The sequence below is a fragment of the Diabrotica virgifera genome, chromosome 4 (genome assembly GCF_917563875.1).
Source record: "Diabrotica virgifera virgifera chromosome 4, PGI_DIABVI_V3a".
In the NCBI taxonomy this organism is placed as follows: Eukaryota; Metazoa; Arthropoda; class Insecta; order Coleoptera; family Chrysomelidae; genus Diabrotica; species Diabrotica virgifera.
This window is the reverse complement of record NC_065446.1, coordinates 259,073,375-259,092,969: the sequence shown is the minus strand read 5'-3', so window position 1 is coordinate 259,092,969 and position 19,595 is coordinate 259,073,375. Positions and strand designations below refer to the sequence as shown.

The window sequence follows — 19,595 nt, the reverse complement described above, 5'->3', positions numbered from 1 at the left end:
TTTGAAATTAAATAAATTTTACAATTTTCGGAACGAAATGTTGTAAAAAACATATTTTATTACAGTAAAGTTTGAGATCATTATGTCGAAATATAAATTATATTAAGTCAGTAAATTTTTTGTTATGCGTGGATTTGTCAGACATTGTATTTTTTTCACTTTGTCCCACATGGTTGGGTAAAGTGGAATAGTCTAGCTAGAGTACGATTTGAAATTGGCCTAGCTTCTTACTTGGAGCTTCTTCCTCATTTTTCCGGATTTAATCCTCCGATTTAACGTAGCAACAGAAATTCCGTGTTGTATAGCAGCTTGATTCTAGATGTCATTGGCTTCACAGACTATTGTTGTTGGGTCGTTTTTCGTTTATGATTTTGCATTTTACACCTGGAAATACATATATTCTTTTTTATTTGTGCCAATCAAGTATAATTACAGGTGGAACAAAGTGAAACGATATTTCGCTCTGTTCCATCTATTAACATTTCACATTGCCCCAAATGGATTAAAAAGCAAACGTCCAGTAAAATTTTTTAACCCTAATCTAACAATCTATATTTTATATAAAAGATTAAGTATGATTGCTTTTGTGTATGTTGCTTTCAAAAATATGTTTAGTTAAATAGGATAAAAAAATTTGCAATTACACTCATCTGCAGATTTTAAAAATAGTCGACCAAAAATGTTTTAACAGTGATATTTTCAATAAAATCGACAGACGACTATTACAAAATGGTTGATAAGCACGTACTACTTCTAAACATTGATTGGATTGTAAACAGTGATGGCTCCGTTTGCGAAAAAATTTGAAAACGAGCTATTTCGCTTTACACTACTATCTCACTTTACCCTTCTCTCACCAACTTGTATTAGTTTATGAGTTTCTCGAGGTAACGCTGTCTAGTTTTTATTTTAGTTTTAACGATTTTTGAGTTTTTAGTATCACTTAGAATTCAAGAAAACGAAATTGTTTGCAAAAAAGGGTGAAAATCAACATATTTATTATTGCTAAACAAAAAATAAGCATTAAACAAAATATATCTTGACAGCGTTATCTCACGAAATGTCTAAAGGAAATATCTGCAAAATTTGAGGTGGAACGGTAAAGTATTTTTTGAGTTACAATATCTACCGCATTTAAAAAAGCTGTCTCTAGAAAAACGCGTTTAAAGTTTTGATAACTTTTATTTTCAATACTCACATAAGATTAACGATTCTAAAGTGATGCACACCGAAATGTTTTTGAATCACAGAATAATCGACAAAAGAGAAGGGGAACAGCTGTTGAACGTTTTTCACTACGCTCTAAGGCTATTCAACCAACACGCTGTATCTCTGGTAATTTTACTCCGATTATTTTGAAATTTTCAGAGAATATTCTTGAAGTTAAATACCTTCATTTAAAATAATAAAAAAAATCGAAAATTTCATAATTTTTATACCACACTCTCACTTTAATGACGACCCAGACGGATTAGACAAAATTGTTTTCTCATCGAAACATTAAAAGTACATAAACCGATATTTTTTGTTTTTTTAGACTCTAGAACCCAAACAACAAGCCACATACGTCTCAGACGTCCGACAAGCCGTGCGCTACGCCATGTCCGACATGAAGGGCACCTCAGACCTGCTGCCAGGTTTCTGCATACCCAAAGGTATCGCTCCGATCCTGCCCATCTTCCGAGAAGCGATCCTCAACGGAGACGGCGACGAAAAAGAAGCTGCAGCTCAAGGTCTTGGTGAGATCATCAAAGTCACCAGCGCCGCAGCTTTGCAGCCCAGCGTGGTAGCCATCACTGGACCTCTGATTAGGATTTTGGGTGATAGGTTCAGTGCTAATGTCAAGACTGCTGTTCTAGATGCGCTAGCTACTTTATTAGCCAAGGTGAGTTGGATATTTCTTAACCAAATCTATTTTTGGATATTCGAGAGTTGAGAACCGTAGGGCTTCAAGCGACATTTTGTACAAAATCAGTTTTTGTGAAGAATTCTAATAGAATAAAGATTTCTGCATCGAATGATACTTGAAATACGTTGAATTGTTTCTAGATGACGGTGTAGTCAACAATGAAATATGGTTTCAAGTACGTGAAATATTTTCAGCTTCGGTCCATAAAGTTCCAAGCGACATTTTATGTCAGAAATAAAGTAAAAAGTTTGTTGATTCGTGATGTATTCAATAAAAAAAGATAAATTTAATTAGGTACATTTTTTCATAATGTTTAGTCATTTTTTCTTATTTTCATTTTAAGTTCTTTTCTTTAAAGCTTAATTTAGGAAAAATATTTTTTTCTTGTTTTTATCAATATTTTGGAAAATTTAATTTTTTTGTGAACTGTTTATCTTATAATTCCATAAGGTTCCAAATACAAGGCTTATAGTGCATTAAGGTTTCAAGTACACTGCAGACGTCGTAAAAATGTTACAAAATCACACATTAAAATCGTACTTATGACATTATCTATGACCTGAGGGCATTGTCACAATTTACCACACTGTAATATAAAATAATTTTTACATTTGAAGGGGTCAATGCAAAAAGTGCCTAAGTCACTTTTTTACGAAATTGGGTTTGTATTGCCATCTAGTGGCTTTTTTATAAGCTTTCAGATGGTAGTATCTATATTTTGCAAAGTTGCAAAAATTTGTACCTATACTAAATTTACATTCAAGATGCAGTAGAAATAAACAAACCAAGACACGTTAAATGCTACTAGGAGCACTCCCGAATCATAATTTTTACAATGTATAAATTTGGAAATCATGATTTGGGATTTACAATGTATATACATTGTAACTTATGATTCGGGAGTGCTCCTAGTAGCATTTAACGTGTCTTGGTTTGTTTATTTCTACTGCATCTTGATTGTAAATTTAGTATAAGTCCCTTATTTCACATTTCCTCTAACAGGAGCCTCCCTTGTTTTCAATGCAAAAAAGTACCAAGTCACCAACTTGACAAAAATACAGTGCAAATTGTGCCTTAGTCCACGTTATTACAAGGTTATAATCTAACAAAATAACCTTGTGAGTGAAAAGCTTCATCATGTGCAAAAGGCTGACGTAATTTATGAATAGTGTTCTTGCCTATTAGTTCTAATCTTTGCCGCAAGCATTCTTTGTAATTTATACAGCGTGTATGGTTTTTTGTCTTCAGTTTTGTTCAAACATTTTGTATGTTCTTAGGGCGTTACATAATAAGTGTTATTTCAGTATAAACGCTAATTTTTTCTTTAATATATCTTTAATTTTCGACGAAATAACAAATTGCAACACAAAAAGTGCCTAAGTCACAAAGTATTTAAATTTAGAAAATAACATTTTCAAAAATAATTTTTTTAGAAAATAACAAGGCTTTATTTATAAAAATTGCAAGATAACCATTGCAAAAAGAATAAATCGCAACACACATTTTGATCATAACAGTTTCAGTAATATTTCATAGTCAAAAATAAACTTTCAAACCTTAATATCTCACAATTATCTATTTGTGACTAAGGCACTTTTTGCATTGACCCCTTCATTTATAGTTTTTTTTACCCTCTCTGTGGCTCAGTGGTAAGAGCGCCTACCTTTGGATCGAAAGGTCCGAATGGTCGTGAGTTCGAATCTCACCAGGGTCAGGAATTTTTCGTTTATTATAAATTATTAATAAATGAAAATAGTTGCTGTCCTTGTGAGATCGTTAGTCACAGGAGGGACCGCAGACGTTCGGATACAGTTAGCGTCTCTTTGCAAAGACAATGACGTCGACTTTGCAAAGTAACAAGACACTTACTCAACACACACACTACACATGACACTAGGTACCTGACTGCAAAAATTCACCGTACCTACCATGCCAATGGCCATTAGTTGTCGAGACATTAGCTAAATAAATAAAAATTACATTTACAGTCCTTCAAATAACGAAGTTATGACAGTTTTTTTTTTATTATCTCCCTTTATTGACAATCAGATATAAAACAAACATCTATAAGTCAATTTGTTGGTCTTACATTAAATTAAATTATTGTAAATGTGGTGACGTGGAGAGGTAAACATCCAGCGATGTTTCCTCAGTTACCTCTTAGGTCGGAGGGCCAGCTTCTTCTGAGTCTTCTATTGTGGACAGGTTGCAGTAGTGGATGAAGTAGTGGATTAGGATGGTCTTCTAGTTTGTTGTGGTGTTTTCTGTTGTTTTCTCGGATGACTTCGGTTACATATGGAATTTTTAGATCTTTGTGTAGAGTTTGGTTTGATACATACCATGGTGCATTAACTATTGCTCGAAGTATCTTGGATTGTGCTCTCTGGATAATCACAGTATTGGATTTGCTAGCACAGCCCCACAGTTCAATGCCATAAGTCCAGATTTTCTTCCAATGAGCCAGTAAAGTTCTTTGGTTTTTAGGTCAAGTTGCATTCTTTTCTTTGTTATATGGTGTTTCCAGTTGAGTTTATTGTCAAAGTGTAGCCCTAGATATTTGACTTGATTACTTTGTGGTATTTTTATTTGATTGATGATTACTGGTGGGCAGGTTCCAGTCCGGAGAGTGAATGTTATATGGGATGATTTTGTTTCGTTTACCTTAAACTTCCACTTCTTCAGCCATATTTCAAGTGAGTTTAGATGCTCTTGGAGATTTTGTTTTGCTGCAATAGGATCGTCATGCTTGGCAAAAATAGCAGTGTCGTCTGCAAATGTCCCGATGGTTGTTTTATCATTTGTAGGCAAGTCATATGTATATAGTATGTACAATAATGGCCCTTGTATGCTCCCTTGTGGTACGCCAGAGTGAATAGGCTTGTATTCCGAGACTTCTTCATTAACTTTTACTTTAAACTGCCGTTCGTGTAGGTAGTCTTTCAGTAGGTTGTAGTAACTTGCTGGGAGAATTCTTTTTATTTTGCATAACAAGCCTGGAAGCCAGACTTTGTCAAAAGCCTGACTGATGTCTATAAAGGCTGCTGTGCAGTACTGCTGATTTTCAAGTGACTGGTTGATGGCGTTGACTATGCGATGACATTGTTGTATCGTTGAATGGCTTTGTCGAAATCCGAACTGATGATCTGGGATCCAATTTTGTGGATTTATTTCTGCATTTATTCTGTTTAGGATAAGTCTTTCAAGCAACTTGGAGATTGTTGGTAATAAGCTGATAGGCCTATATGATGAGACATCTAGAGGGTTTTTGCCAGTCTTTGGTATCATAATTATTTGTCCAATTTTGAGTGCTTTGGGCCAGTAGTCACATCTAAGTATTGCATTGAATATGTGCAGTAGTTTAACTATGCCCTTTTTGGGTATTTCTTTTAACATTTTTGCGGTTATCAGATCTTCGCCTGGTGCCTTCTTTGGGTTTAGGGTGGCAATTACGTCTCTAATTTCTTTTGGAGTAAATAGTTTTATTCGGTCCTGTATCTGTAGTTGTTCTTCTAATATTTGGTTCGCTTCTGGTACTTGGTCGTCATTTAGTGGAGTAAAAACTTCTGCTAAATACTCGGCAAATAGGTCAGCCTTTTCTTTATCACTTTTTGCCCATGGTCCTGGTGGTGTTGAATTTTTACGTATTGGAGGTAATGCTGTTATTGGCTTTCTCTTACTTTTTATAGGCTTCCATATAGAGTTGTCTTGTCTTGATAGATTGGTGATGTAATTCGTAAATGACTCATTTTTGACTTCTTGCAGCTTTGATTTTAATTTGTTGCTGATGCGATTGTATCTTGTTCTGCTGTCTGGTGTGTGTGTTCGTTGCCATGCAGATCTGGCCTTTCTTTTTTCAGCCACCAGTTTTTTTATTTCTAAAAGTATATTACTTATGTTTCTGTTGGGACTACTTTGTGGGGTAGCTGATTTAGCTGCATACTGTAGTATGTTTATAAATTTGTTATAGTCCTCTTCTATTTCTTCCGGTTTTTTCTGCCTCGTTGTTATTTCGATAGTATCGTGAATTATTTGTCGGTAAGTGTCCCAGTTTGTTTTATTGTTGTGCAGGTGGAGTTTTGGTTTTTTAGTGATAACTGTTGTACTTACCGTTGCTATTATTGGGCTATGGTCAGTAGTTAGGTCATAGCTTGGTGTTATATCTGTATAAGTTATACCAATACCGTTTGTTATGAAGAAGTCCAATAAATCTGGTTTTTTGTTGGGATCGGTCGGCCAGTATGTTGGTTTGCCCGTTGAGATAAATGAGTAATTCTTATTTTGTATAACATGTGCCAGTTCTCTGCCTTTTGTTGTTATAAGTCGTGACCCCCACAAGGTTTGCTTGCTATTGTAATCTCCCCCAGCAATGAATTTTGGTCCTAAAGTTTGGAAAAATTCTTCATAGTGTTCTCGTTTTAGATTATGGCGAGGAGGGCAGTACACAGCTGTTACGTTGACATTATATGGAAGTGCTTCAACGCTTACTGTCGTTGCTTGGATGTGTTCTTCTTTGTACTTCAGTAGTTCATGATGTTTAATATTTTCTTTGATGAGTATTGCTGTACCTCCGTGGGCTGTGCCGTCAGGATGCTCAGTATGATATAGTTTATATTTAGGTATGTTAAAATAAGTTCTGTTCGTAAAGTGCGTTTCACTAATTAAAAATATGTCAATTTTATTTATGTCTAGAAATATTTTCACTTCTTCTGTATGGCTTGGAAGGCCGTTGGCATTCCATTGGGCTATTCGAAGAAACTTAGCCATTATTTCATTTTGTTCATAAGCATGGTAAGCATGTTGAGGACCATGCTATTTTGTTGGATTAGTTGGTTGAATAGATTCTTGAATTCTTCCAAAAACTTGTTTAACACAGTGGTTGTATCTTCTGTTTGGTTGTGTTTAGTTACTTCAGCGTAGCTCAAGCCCTGGGGCAGTGGATTGGATAGTTGTTGTGTGTTTCTTGTGTATATATCTCTTGTGTAGATTGCTGATGGGTTTTGATGCTCTCCATTGTTTTTGTTGCTTCCTTTGGTAAGTTTCTTATAGTGATCACATCCCTTATAATTGGCTGGGTGGCCTCCATTGCATAAAGCACATATGGCTGGCGTCTCCTTTGACTTTTTGCACGTGGTGGTATTGTGTGAGCCTCCGCATTTTACACAGACGAATGGTTTATTACAATATGATTTGGAATGTCCATATTGTTGGCATCTCGTGCACTGTATTATACTGTTTTTTTGAGTTCGTGGAGGTTCTATGTGTACTACTCTGTTCTGTAGGCCTGTTATATTATAGACATCTTTATTGTTTTGCGCGGGTTCTAAATCTACAAAGAAGAGATTAAGTGGTTCTTTGGTTTTTTGTTGTTTTACATTAACTATGTTTCTCACTTTGTGCCCTAACTGAGATAGCTCACTTTTTATGTCATCAGTATTGGTTGAGTGATGTAAGTATCTGATCACGATTCTGTAGGCTCGTTCTTCTTTTAGTTGGTACGTGTGATGGTATATATTTTTTTCCTTGAACTCCTTAACCAATTTTCGGTATATTTCTGGTGTGTCACAATTTATTTTGACAACGTTGTTTATTAAACTTTTTGTCTGGTATTCTTCTTTTTTCGCTATTTCGTCTAATTGCTTTGTCATCTCGTTGGAATCCTGTACCCCGTGTACAAATATTGGTGGAGGTTTTGGTATTTTGTTGGTTTCTGCGTTTCCAGTATTTTCTTCTGTTTCTTTCGACAGCGGTTGGAATCGGTTACATGTTTCAATTTCGCTTGGATTTGGTTTGTTGTTATGTATTTTCTTCCTTTTATTGCTTCCCATGACTTGCCAAGCGTTTTTACTGTTTGTCTGATTTTCTTCTTCATCTTCGCTGGTTGATGTCATATAGTGAGTTTCTCTGTCTTCGATATTTGCACTATTTTTACTTGATGTCGGCATTTGCTGCTGAACTGGTTGAGAGAGATAGTTTGTATTTGCTGTCTGTATGGGAGTTGTATGATACTGTTGTTGCATAGTTGGCATATTCATGTTCATTGCATTTTCTGGTTGGTTCATCATTGTTGGCTGCCACTGTAGTTGGTTATTGGTTGTTTGTGTTATTTGTAGATTTATTGGATCACTCTGTATGTTTTGTTGTTGATAAACTGGTTGTCCATTTCTGAACCCAATAAGATTCCCCGAAGGGAACATATTGTTTTGTTTCTCTCACTTATTGCTAATGGGTTTTTTATTGTTGTTGATAAGATAATTAGAATTCTTAATCACCGGTTTTTTCGGAGCGCTTTAACGATGTTTACACTTCAATGGCCCAGCGACGACTACTATGACAGTTTAAAATTAAAAATTTGTTTCCTGAAAAATTTGTGAAATGGCGTTTGGAACCTTATGGTTCTCAGCCCTCGTATTATTCGCGGTGTGCAAGTACTTGGAGGGGATACGAGAAACGATCGTGCGCGAATAGCGGAGAAATATTGCAACTTTCTTAAATAATTCATCTTGTCAATTGAAATTGTCAAATTGACGTATATTTCATAACTACTGTCAGCAGTACTGCATTTTAATAACTAATTTTATTTACTACATACAATTGTTTACGTTTTAATAACATAATCTAAATCTTATTTTTTCTTCTTATTATTTTTTTTGGACTATGGCATTGACAATTATCCAGTAACCAGGACTAATATGATTGGCCAATATAATTAAAAGTGCGAAAAATGTTGCTGAGCGTAGAAACCAGGTGTCGCTTTGCCGAACTTGCACGGTCCCAATACACTCTGACCAGCATATGAATAGACGTGTTTGTTAAACAATTTAAATCATGTATTTGTCTTTCAATCGAGAATAAAGATATTTCTATTTCTAAGTAATAGACCTAGATCCCGCGTACCAAAAAAAAGTTGATTAATAGCAAGCTGAAAATTTTTTAATAGCTTAACGGTGTCTAGTCGGACAAACTTTGATGTATGGGAACACTGGCGCAGGGAAAGTTTTAATTGTGGAACGTGATTTTAATTGTGGAACATGTCATCCTGACAAGTTTATGATTGTGAAAACCAGCAGGTTGTTTTTAAGTTTATTCAATAGCAAACTTTATATAATATATGAAAAAATGTTTGTCCGACAAATACGTTGGTGAAAGGGTAACAAATCAATTGGAAGTTCTATCCGACAAAATACATGTGCCGTTTTTGTAGTCTGACGTTCGAAACATGTAACCTGTTTCACAATTAAAAATTTCCCTGTTCCAGTGTTCCCGTATATCAATGTCCGACTAGACACCGTTAAGCTATTAACAAATTTTTAGCTTGCTATTAATGAACTTTTTTGGTACGCGGGATCCAGGCCTATAAAGTAAAACAAATCAAAATTTATCATCTATTATAATTAATTTCCAATGTTGAATCCTTTTTGACTTGACTATTATTAGCATGACTTATATATTTGTGACTTTAGGTTGGAATAATGCTGAAACAATTCTTGCCACAATTACAAACGACGTTCGTGAAAGCTCTGAACGACCCCAATCGAGCTGTTCGATTGAAATCTGCGACGGCTTTAGGATATCTCATAGTAATCCATCAAAGGGCAGACCCACTCTTCATGGAGCTGCACAATACTATTAAGAATACCGAGGATATTTCTATTAGGTGAGTATATAGAATTATTTTATTTATAAAACGTAACAGGCCTTGAAGCCTTATAGTTCTTCCAGTTCTTTATTATTCAAAAATGAATAACCATTTTATTATCCACAAAATAGGTAAACCCAAAAACGACTGAGTTATTGCTTTTTAAATGATGGTTATTTTCGAAGAACCTCGAAATGGAGAACCTTCAATCTCAAATAACTCGAATGTGGTGAAATTTTTTGGGAAAATCTAAGAGACATCTTTTGGACATCTTGGATATTAGTGCACCCTAATATGTCTGTGTAGATTTTGGCATTGGATCCGACCATCACTTGTAACACCGTTGCCGTATCCTCTATTTTTTCATACTATCACGTTACAATTTTTTGTGATATTATACACGAGCGGGACACCCTCAAAAAAGCGCTTAGTTTTCGAGATACTGACCACGGAGGGGTGAATGGCTAATTTTATTCATGCTTTATATTTTCGAGGGTGCTGAAAACGAAAATGAGGTTTATGTTGAATTTTCTGTGGGGGAAGGAACATTGTCAAAATCGCAATTTTAACCTAAAAATAAAAAAAATTAAATCACGTTTTTTGCGTTTACCTCGCTACAACTCTGTTCCATTTTAATATTTTTTTCTAAAATTTTTACAGTATATAGCTCTAACATTTCTGAAGGCAAAGGTACCTACTTCAAGTTTTTATTCTTATCATGATAAAGGTTATGAATTTTTCAAAGAAAAAGATGCGGATTTCTGCATTGCAAAGTTTAATCGCAAAAGTTGTGTGACGAAGTTTAAAATTTAGCTTCTTAATCACGTTTATTTGAAAGTAGAGAGTACAAAGAAGTTTTCTAGTAAGTTTTAGATCAAAATGTTTTATAGAAAAAAAATAGTGCAACTTTTAATGTCGACATTAGAAATCCCCAATATAACGCTTATTTTTTGAGGGACAGACAATATAGGTCTAATTTCTCACCTTTAGTACTATCCTTGGATTATAAGCTTTCATTTGACACCTCATTTGTCATTCTACCTAGTATAATGACGGAGAAGTAAACGTTCTTATTCTATTATTCTTGTAGGTACATTTAACATTGATTGAAATTATGAAAGAAATGGCATGGCAACACTGTGACGCACAAACAGAAGATTCAGCTGTGCGTTACATAGGGTGCACTAATAACCAAGATGTCCCATCTTTTAAAGCTCAATAAAAAATTTTTCAAATAAGCTCTGACAAAAGTTTTATGCATAAGGACTGACTGACTTATGACGAAAATAAAGTCGCTCTCTGCTTTTTTATTTTTGTAATGTTAAAATTAAACCCTCGTCGTTACAATCCTAATAGAAATAAATAGCTTCCCACTTGAAATTAACTTTATTTAGGTATGATTAATACGATTCATGTGATTCGACCGGTTTGAAAAGCTTAGTATAGAAAAAATAGTTGATTAAATCGAAAATGACATTATTATAATTTAAAGAAAAAGTGCATTTTTCTTAAATAAACCTAAAAGTATTCATGATAGAAAAACAAAAAAAAATCAATATTTTTAATAAAAGAAATTATACAATTAATATTTGAAACATTTTTTCATATTATATACTTTTAGATTTATTTAAGAAAAATTCACTTTTTTTAATTTTAAAAATGTCATTTTCAATTTAATCAACTATTTTTTCTAAACTAAACATTCCAAACCGGTCAAATCACATGGATCGTATCAATTACGCCTAAATAAAGTTAATTTCAAGTGGAAAGCTATTAATTTCTATTAGGATTGTAACGACGGCGACGAGGGCTTCATTTTTACATTTCAACAAGAAAAAAGCAGAGAGCGACTTTATTTTCGTCATAAGTCAGTCAGTTCTTATGTAAAAAAACTTTTATCGAGCTTATTTGAAACGCTTTTTAATGAACTTTAAAAGATGTCTTTTAAGTTTTCCCAAAAAATTGCACCACATTCGAGTTATTTGGGATTAAAGGTTCTCCATTTCGACGTTCTTCAAAAAAACCATCCTTTAAAGAGCAATAACTCAGTCGTTATTGGGTTTACATAGGTCTTTCAGACGCGAATCGCTTTGTTTTTTTTATTAGCCACAATTTTGTTTTTAATGATTTTTTCTATAAAATCAAATTTTTTAAAGTTATTCATGAAGAACAGTTATAAAACGTGAGTTTTTTCAATGAAAAATGCATAGTTTCAATCGCAAATAACTTGGAAAGTTTCAATTTAAAAAAAAATTGTATAGAACAAAATTTACTCAGAATTGGTCACTCTATCGATTTCCATAGTTATTTTGATTAAAAAATTTTCACACCCAGGGCAAAAGCGCAGTTCGGCATAGGGTAGATTTTGGCAAAGGTTTTAATTACTGCCTAACTCCAAATTTTCAAGGAAATCGACATTGTTTCTCAAAATTCTCAAAAATAAAAAAGAGAAAATGGCTGTTGATTGGACTATTATGTGTTTCTCCCATTATCCGATCAAAATAATAAAACTAATATGAATTTTTAGAGAAACGACCATGCACGCACTGAGAGGTATAATAACTCCTGCAGGCGACAAAATATCAGAGCCTTTGAAGAAGCAGATCCATGCTACTCTAGTTTCATATCTGGGAGTACCAGACGATACTGTCAGGAAGTGTGCTGCCGGTTGTTTGGGTGCCCTATGCAAGTATCTACCACCGGATCAGTTGGAGTCCACTCTATTCGAACATATTCTATGTAAGTATAGTTGATTCCATCAATATTTATTGTAGTGGTTGCATATACTTGAAAACAAGCTTTGAAATTATATACAGACTGTTTAGTTTTCAATTAGATATACGCACTATAAATGACAACACTGCTTTCTCGCTGCCCACCTAATGCACCATATTCGCAACGATTCATTCAGTCATTCATCATTCTACACTGACATTGCAACTCATTCTCATAAGAAATGTTGGCGATTTGGCGCTTCCTTCATTGGGGTAAATAATATAATCAAACTAGGAGTGCTCCTAGTAGCATTTAACGTGTCTTGATTTGTGTATTTCTACTGCATCTTGAATGTAAATTTATTATCTCTCTAAAGTATATTTATAGCGCTTTCGCTTGTTTGTTTCAGGTGATGATAGTTCAGCTAACAATACCCTGAAAGAAGGCAGAGGTTCAGCACTAACGGTGGCTTTAAAAGAAGCTGCTGTAAGTTTATGGGACGAGCAATACAGAGCAAAGTTGATTCAAACGTTACTAAGTCAATTATCTTCTCAATCAGTCGTTATCAATCAAATCGCCATACGATCCTGTGGTTATCTCTTACAGTTTTTGTTGATGAGCGAAGAACCCATTCCCAGCAACCTACTGGTACCATTCGTTAGGGTAAGGCACTGTATAAGACGACAAAAATATCTGAAACTGCCAAGGTTAGACCGATAGAAAAATTTGGTTACGCGACGTTGTCAGATCATTTGGGTTTCAAAGGTTTTTAGGTTTTTTATTTGTTACCAGTTTCACAGTAAAATTTTCTTTTGCCTCTTCCCACAGTTTTAAAACCTTGTGTATAATTTCACCGGCTTGTGCACTTAGTGTCCTATTTTTCACGGCACTTGTGATATTCACGGCTTTGAAATCAATAGTGGACCAAAACAGGGTGATGCGTTATCTCCACTACTTTTTAACCCTGTATTAGAGAAAGCCATGAGGTCGACCGAAATAAAAACAGAATTGCTATCGGTGCAAGGTCCCAAGATTAGTAGCATATTATGTAGATAACATTGGTCTCGTTGTAGACTCCATCCTATCAATAAAAGACATTTTCAACAAAGTGGAAGGAGCAACAAGTGAAGTAGGGCTGAGCGTCAAGGAATGAAGAGAAGACGAAATATATGTATAAAGCAAACGAAGAAAAGCTGAGACGTTTTGAACGAAAAATACTTATAAACATTTTCGGACCTCACCACAAACCAATATAGGATCAGAATCAATATCGAATTAAAAGCACTCTACAATGATGCCGATATTGTCCAAGAATTTAAATCACTAGCGACTTGTAAGACTGATATGGGAGGAGATTTCTGCAGGCAAAAGACCACTCGAACGTCCCAGAATGCGATGGAGAGATAACATCCAAGCAGATCTCCGGAAAATGAACATTCCATTTGACCCTAGGTTGATGGACAACCGAACAAATTGGAAGAAAGTTGTACAGTCAGCCAGGACCCACCCAGGGTTGTAGCGCTACGTGATGATGATGACTTATGATATTCATGTTTATTTAAAAAATACTAAATGTATTCTAAATAAACAATTTGTACGATAAAGCTTATACATATGTGAGATTGTGAAAATATAATGCCAGGGTTGGACTGTATGTATGAGGATTGCTAGGTTCAAGTGGGAATATATAAGGTTTTATATAGACAATATTCATATGTATATACAGGGTGAGTTTTTAGTGCGGGATCGGTCGATAACTCCATTATGGTATAAAATATCGAGAAGAGTTGTTTAAAAAAAATGTAGGCAATGATATTCTCCACGCTTGGAAAATATGTCCATTTCTACAGGGTGATCCGTAACTGCGTGGTATATCAAATATATAATTTTTTAAATGGGACACCCTATATATTTTTTCATATTTATATTCCCCTCATAATTCTTGTTCATATAATATATGGTTTTGCATTACTATACAGAGTATTTAACAAGTTATGACCATTTTTATTTCGAAATCACTATGAGATTAACACCCTGTATATAAAGAAGTGATTCGTAGACAATAATTTGTTTTATGTAATAAGATAAACAATATACTGTAGTTTTTAAATTAAGTCCAATTCACATCATTGACGAATATTTGTATACAGGGCAGGGTTACCATGTCTAGGGATTTTCCCCGAATCTAGGGATTTTTTGAAGCTTTTGGAGCTCTGGAGGGATTTTTTTTTGAAATCTAGGGACTTATTAAACTGTGCTGGCGCCATTTTTTGGTGTTATGAAATATCTTTTTGTTCAAATATTATTATTATTGTCATTATTTATTGTTCGCTGACATAAATATTCCCAAGTAAACATTAAAACATTACCTAATCAATGATTAAAGTGGATTAAACATAGTGTTTAATAGGTTATAAATTAAATTGACAGCTGTCATCTGTCAATTTCTTCTTTTTTAGGTCAAATTAATACGATTTAGTGATTTCTAGGGGAAATTAAAGTTCCCGTTTAGGGATATTCTGAAATTTCATCTGGCAACCCTGATACAGGGTGAACTACAAAACCAAATTACGATTTTCTCTATTTTTTTAAATGGATCACCCTATATTTTATTTTTCCACATTATTGCATTTAATATACTCTTTCATTTTTATATAGCATTTCCTATATCTAAACTGATTACTTTCCGAGATATTTTTAGTTTTCTTCAAATTTCGGGAATACATTCAATGTTTCCAGTAGAAATAAGTTAGTATTGAGTGATAATTAAACAAAATTATTTTTATTAGATAAATAACTAACACAAAATATAAGCCTTAGCAATATCCAGTGAATATACCAATAAATGTGATATTAAGGAATTATCATATTTCCCTAATATACAAGAATCGTAAAATTCCTACAAAAAAAAACTTTGTATTGTATACAGCGTGTCTGCTTAAGTTGGAAACATATGGGAAACTTTTTTGTTATTCATTTTACGAAAAAAAGTTATTCTTTATAAAAAGTTCTGCATGCTCTAAAACCTAAGATTCAATCATCAGATATCAATTTTTGTCAATATTATACGAGGTAAGTCAAAAAATATAAACTTCGTTCAAGAGTAAAGTACCTTTATTTCTCTCAATTTCGAAAATTCTTATTATGAAAAGTTGTTTGGAAATAGAAACTAAGGTCAAATATGCAATTACATGCTTCTAATTGGAAAAAAAATATTTTCCAAATTTTTCTCAAATTGATTGATACTGAACTTCGTTTTTATTTATTACACATACGATAACTCTTGTATTATTACTTTTACGAAAAAAAGGTATTCTTTATAAAAAGCTCTGTACGCCCTAAGACCGAAGATGCAACCATCAGACATCACATTTTATTAATTTTATACGAGGTATGTCAAAAAATATGAATTTCACTCAAGAATAAAGTACCTTTATTTTTCAGAATATTGAAAATGGTTATTAAAAAAAGTTGTTTAGAATTAAAAACAATGTTTCAATATGCAATTACATCCTTCTAATTGAAATATTGTGAAATATAAAGGTACTATAATATTCAGCGAATTTCATATTTTTTGACACACCTCGTATAAAATTAATAAAAGTTGATATATCATGGTTGTGTCCTAAATTTTAAACCATGCAGAGCTTTTTATGAAGAATAAGGTTTTTTCGTAAAATGGATAATAAAAGAGTTAATACCTAATTAAAAACGATGTTGGGAAAAAAATTTTATTTTTTTTTTTAATTAGAAGCATGTAATTACATATTTGATCTGAGTTTTTTATTCCAAACAACTTTTTATCATAAGATTTTTCGATATCGAGAGAAATAAAGGTACTTTACCCTTGACCGAAATTCATATCTTTTGACATACCTCGTATAATATTGAGAAAATTTTATATCTGATGACTGAATATTAGGTTTTGGGACATGCAGAACTTTTTATAAAGAATAACTTTTTTTCGTAAAATTAATAATAAAAAAGTTTCCCATATGTTTCCAACTTAAGTAGACACGCTGTATAAAAATATAACAAGATTATTTTTATTCAATAAATAACTTACATGAAACATAAATCAAAACAATATACAACTACTGATGTAACAGTTTTTAGATTGGTATATCAACAGCATTCTAAGCCAAGAATTTTTTAGTAGAACATTCATTTTTATAAGCACTTTTATACTACAAAACAAAATTACGATTTTCTCAATTTTTGTTTAATAGATCACCCTATATTTTATTTTTTTTTTGAAATATTGTATTTATGATACTCTTTCATTTTTATATAGCATCTCCTATACCTAAACTTATTAGTTTCTGAGATATTTTTAGTTTTCTTCATTTGCCGGGAATACATTCAATTCTTATAAATATAAATAACTTAACAAATAAGTATTATGTAATAATATAACAAATATTTTCATTCAATAAATAACTAACAAAAAAATAATAAACCATAACAAAATTTAATGAATGTACCAATTAATGTGATGTTAAGGATATAAGTCTAAAGTAAATGTTGAAAATGACCACTTTCAACGTCTATGCAATTTTGTAACCGATATTCAAATGACCGAGCCACATTTCTAACATTTTTGTAAGTCAGTATTATTAAAAGCTTCTTTTATTCTATTTTTCATATCATCAAGCGTTGTTGGATGCTTCTGGTATACAAGGTTTTTTATATAGCCCCACTTGAAAAAAATCAATTTTGGAAGAACTGGAGCACCGTCGTATAAAAACCTCAACGGTCAAAAAATGTGGACCAATCACATAATCTCTAACAATATCACCTTAAACATTTATAGATCACCTAGTTTGAGTGTTAACAAAGTAGGGATTTCTTGATGCATATTAATGAAATTTAATATGAAAATTATATTATTAATAACTGCGGGTCACAATCTGCAATTAGGAATGTGTTACTAAAAACTTCTTGGCTTAGAATGCTGTTGATATAATAATCTAAAAACTATTAAATTAGTTGTATATTGTTTTGATTTATGTTTTGTGTGAGTTGTTTATTAAATAAAAATAATCTTGTAATTTTATTATACACAAGATACCTATATTTTTTTTGTAGGAATTGTATGATTCTTGTATATTAGGGAAATATGATAATTCCTTAATTATTGATTTACATTACATTTATTGATACATTCATTGCATATTGCTATGGTTTATATTTTGTGTTAGTTATTTATTGAATAAAAATAATTTTGTTTAATTATCATTCAATACCAACTTATTTCTACTAGAAAAATTGAATGTATTCCCGAAAGTTGAAGAAAACTAAAAATATCTCCGAAAGTAATAAGTTTAGATATAGGGAATGCTATATAAAAATGAAAGAGTATAATAAATACAATATTTTTTAAAAATAAAATATAGGGTGATTCATTTAAAAAATAGAGAAAATCGTAATTTGGTTTTGTAGTTCACCCTGTATACAAACATTCGTCAATGATTTCAATTGGACTTAATTTAAAAACTACAGTATATTGTTTATCTGACTACATAAAACAAATTATTGTCTATGAATTACTTCTTTATATACAGGGTGTTAATATCATAGGGATTTCGAAATAAAAATGGTCATAACTTGTTACATACTCTGTATAGTAATTCAAAACCCTATATTATATGAACAAGAATTATAAGGGGAATATAAATATGAAAAAATATATAGGGTGTCCCATTTAAAAAATTATATGTTTGATATACCACGCTGTTATTGATCACCCTGTAGAAATGGACATATTTTCCAAGCGTGGAGAATATCATTGCCTACATTTTTTCTAAATAACTTTTTTCGATATTCTAACCGTAATGGAATTATCGACCTATCCCGCACTAAAAACTCACCCTGTATAAAGTCTTACCAAACTGTGAAGCCTTGTCGCGAGCACTAAAGCCGGTCACACACGAATTAACTGTTCCCGGTCCACGTGCCTCGCGTTTTGACTGCTGCGAAATCGTGTATGGCGTCACTCGCGAATTAACTGTTCGTGCACGACTTTTGATTGTTCGTTTCAGCCCAAATGAAAGGCTGTTTACCCCTTCAGCGGGCAGAGGTAAAAAAAGAGCTTTGTAGATAGATGAGATGTACCGTCAAGGAATGAGCGGGTACCGAGTTGATCCGTCGAAAGATCGTAGAGAAAAGAGAAAAAAAATTTCTGTCGCGAATCCAAGTATACAGGATGATTGATTAGTGGGGTAAAGCTCAATAGATCCGCTATAGTAATAGATAGCAATAAAAGTTAATAACAAAAATTGTAGCCAACTTTGGGCTTCACATTACAAAATTAGTTAGAATGTTACAGGTTTTTCGATAACACAGTGGCAGACCAAACTTGTTTTTTTAAATGGAACACACTATATTTTATTTTATATTCGAAATCCTGTTAACTTCTAAAGGTTAAAATATAATGGTTTGTTATGTTATACAGGGTATTTACAAAGTTATAACCAATTTTGTATGAAAATCGTAACAAGTTCAACTCCCTGTATAAATAAAAATAAGCACAACAGCAATGGTTTATTAATGCCGTATTTTTTTATTTATTGTCAAAATTTTCAAGAATTATTGACATTGCTAATTTTCTTTATATCAAATACAGGGTGAGTCAAAACGCAAGTACATTATATTCTCAGTAATGTTAAATGGAACACCCTGTATTTTATATCATTATTGAAAAGTAATATTACAGTACTTTAATTTTTATATCACATTCTCTATCTCCAAATTTATTAGTTTTTGAGATATTTTCATTTTTCAGAGCAAATTATTTTAGGTGTCTAAATTTTAAGTAAGCCATTACTGAATTGACAATTGAAGATTACTGATTATCAATCCGGTAATCAATGTAACAATGTAGTAAATAAAGAAAGAAAAATAATTTATTAGTAATACATTTTACAAAAAAAAAACACAACCACAACATGCAACATTTTTGAAACAATTAAAAACTAGATTTTATGTAAATGTAACAAATAAAGAAAGAAAATTAGTAATAAATTTTACAAAAAAACACACAAACACAAAATACAACATTCTGTGAAGACAATTAAACACTACTTTTGTATGTAAATGTAACAATGAAACAAATAAAGAACGAAAAATAATTTATGATAATACATTTTGCAAAAAAAAAACATGTTTGAAAAAATTAGAAGCTACTTTTAATAAAATATTTTTAATATTTAATTACATAAGGTGTTCAAAATTACCTCTTAACGCACCTCTTAATGCACGCCTAAAAACGATCATTTGTAAATTAACACATCGAAATACACTTTGTATTCTATTTGTCATCTCATCCCTTGTTGT

General features: G+C 32.5%; 1 protein-coding gene across 1 annotated transcript in view; it reads left to right on the top strand.

Annotated features, from left to right (window-relative positions):
- The window catches only part of LOC126884133 (eIF-2-alpha kinase activator GCN1), a 49,139-nt gene that overhangs the window by 25,878 nt on the left and 3,666 nt on the right, over positions 1 to 19,595 (top strand). The window contains exons 15-18 of the mRNA XM_050649983.1: positions 1,538 to 1,885; positions 9,370 to 9,563; positions 12,073 to 12,284; positions 12,670 to 12,923. Of these exons, the coding sequence (XP_050505940.1) occupies positions 1,538 to 1,885; positions 9,370 to 9,563; positions 12,073 to 12,284; positions 12,670 to 12,923 (1,008 nt within the window). The remainder of the gene's footprint in view (positions 1 to 1,537; positions 1,886 to 9,369; positions 9,564 to 12,072; positions 12,285 to 12,669; positions 12,924 to 19,595) is intronic.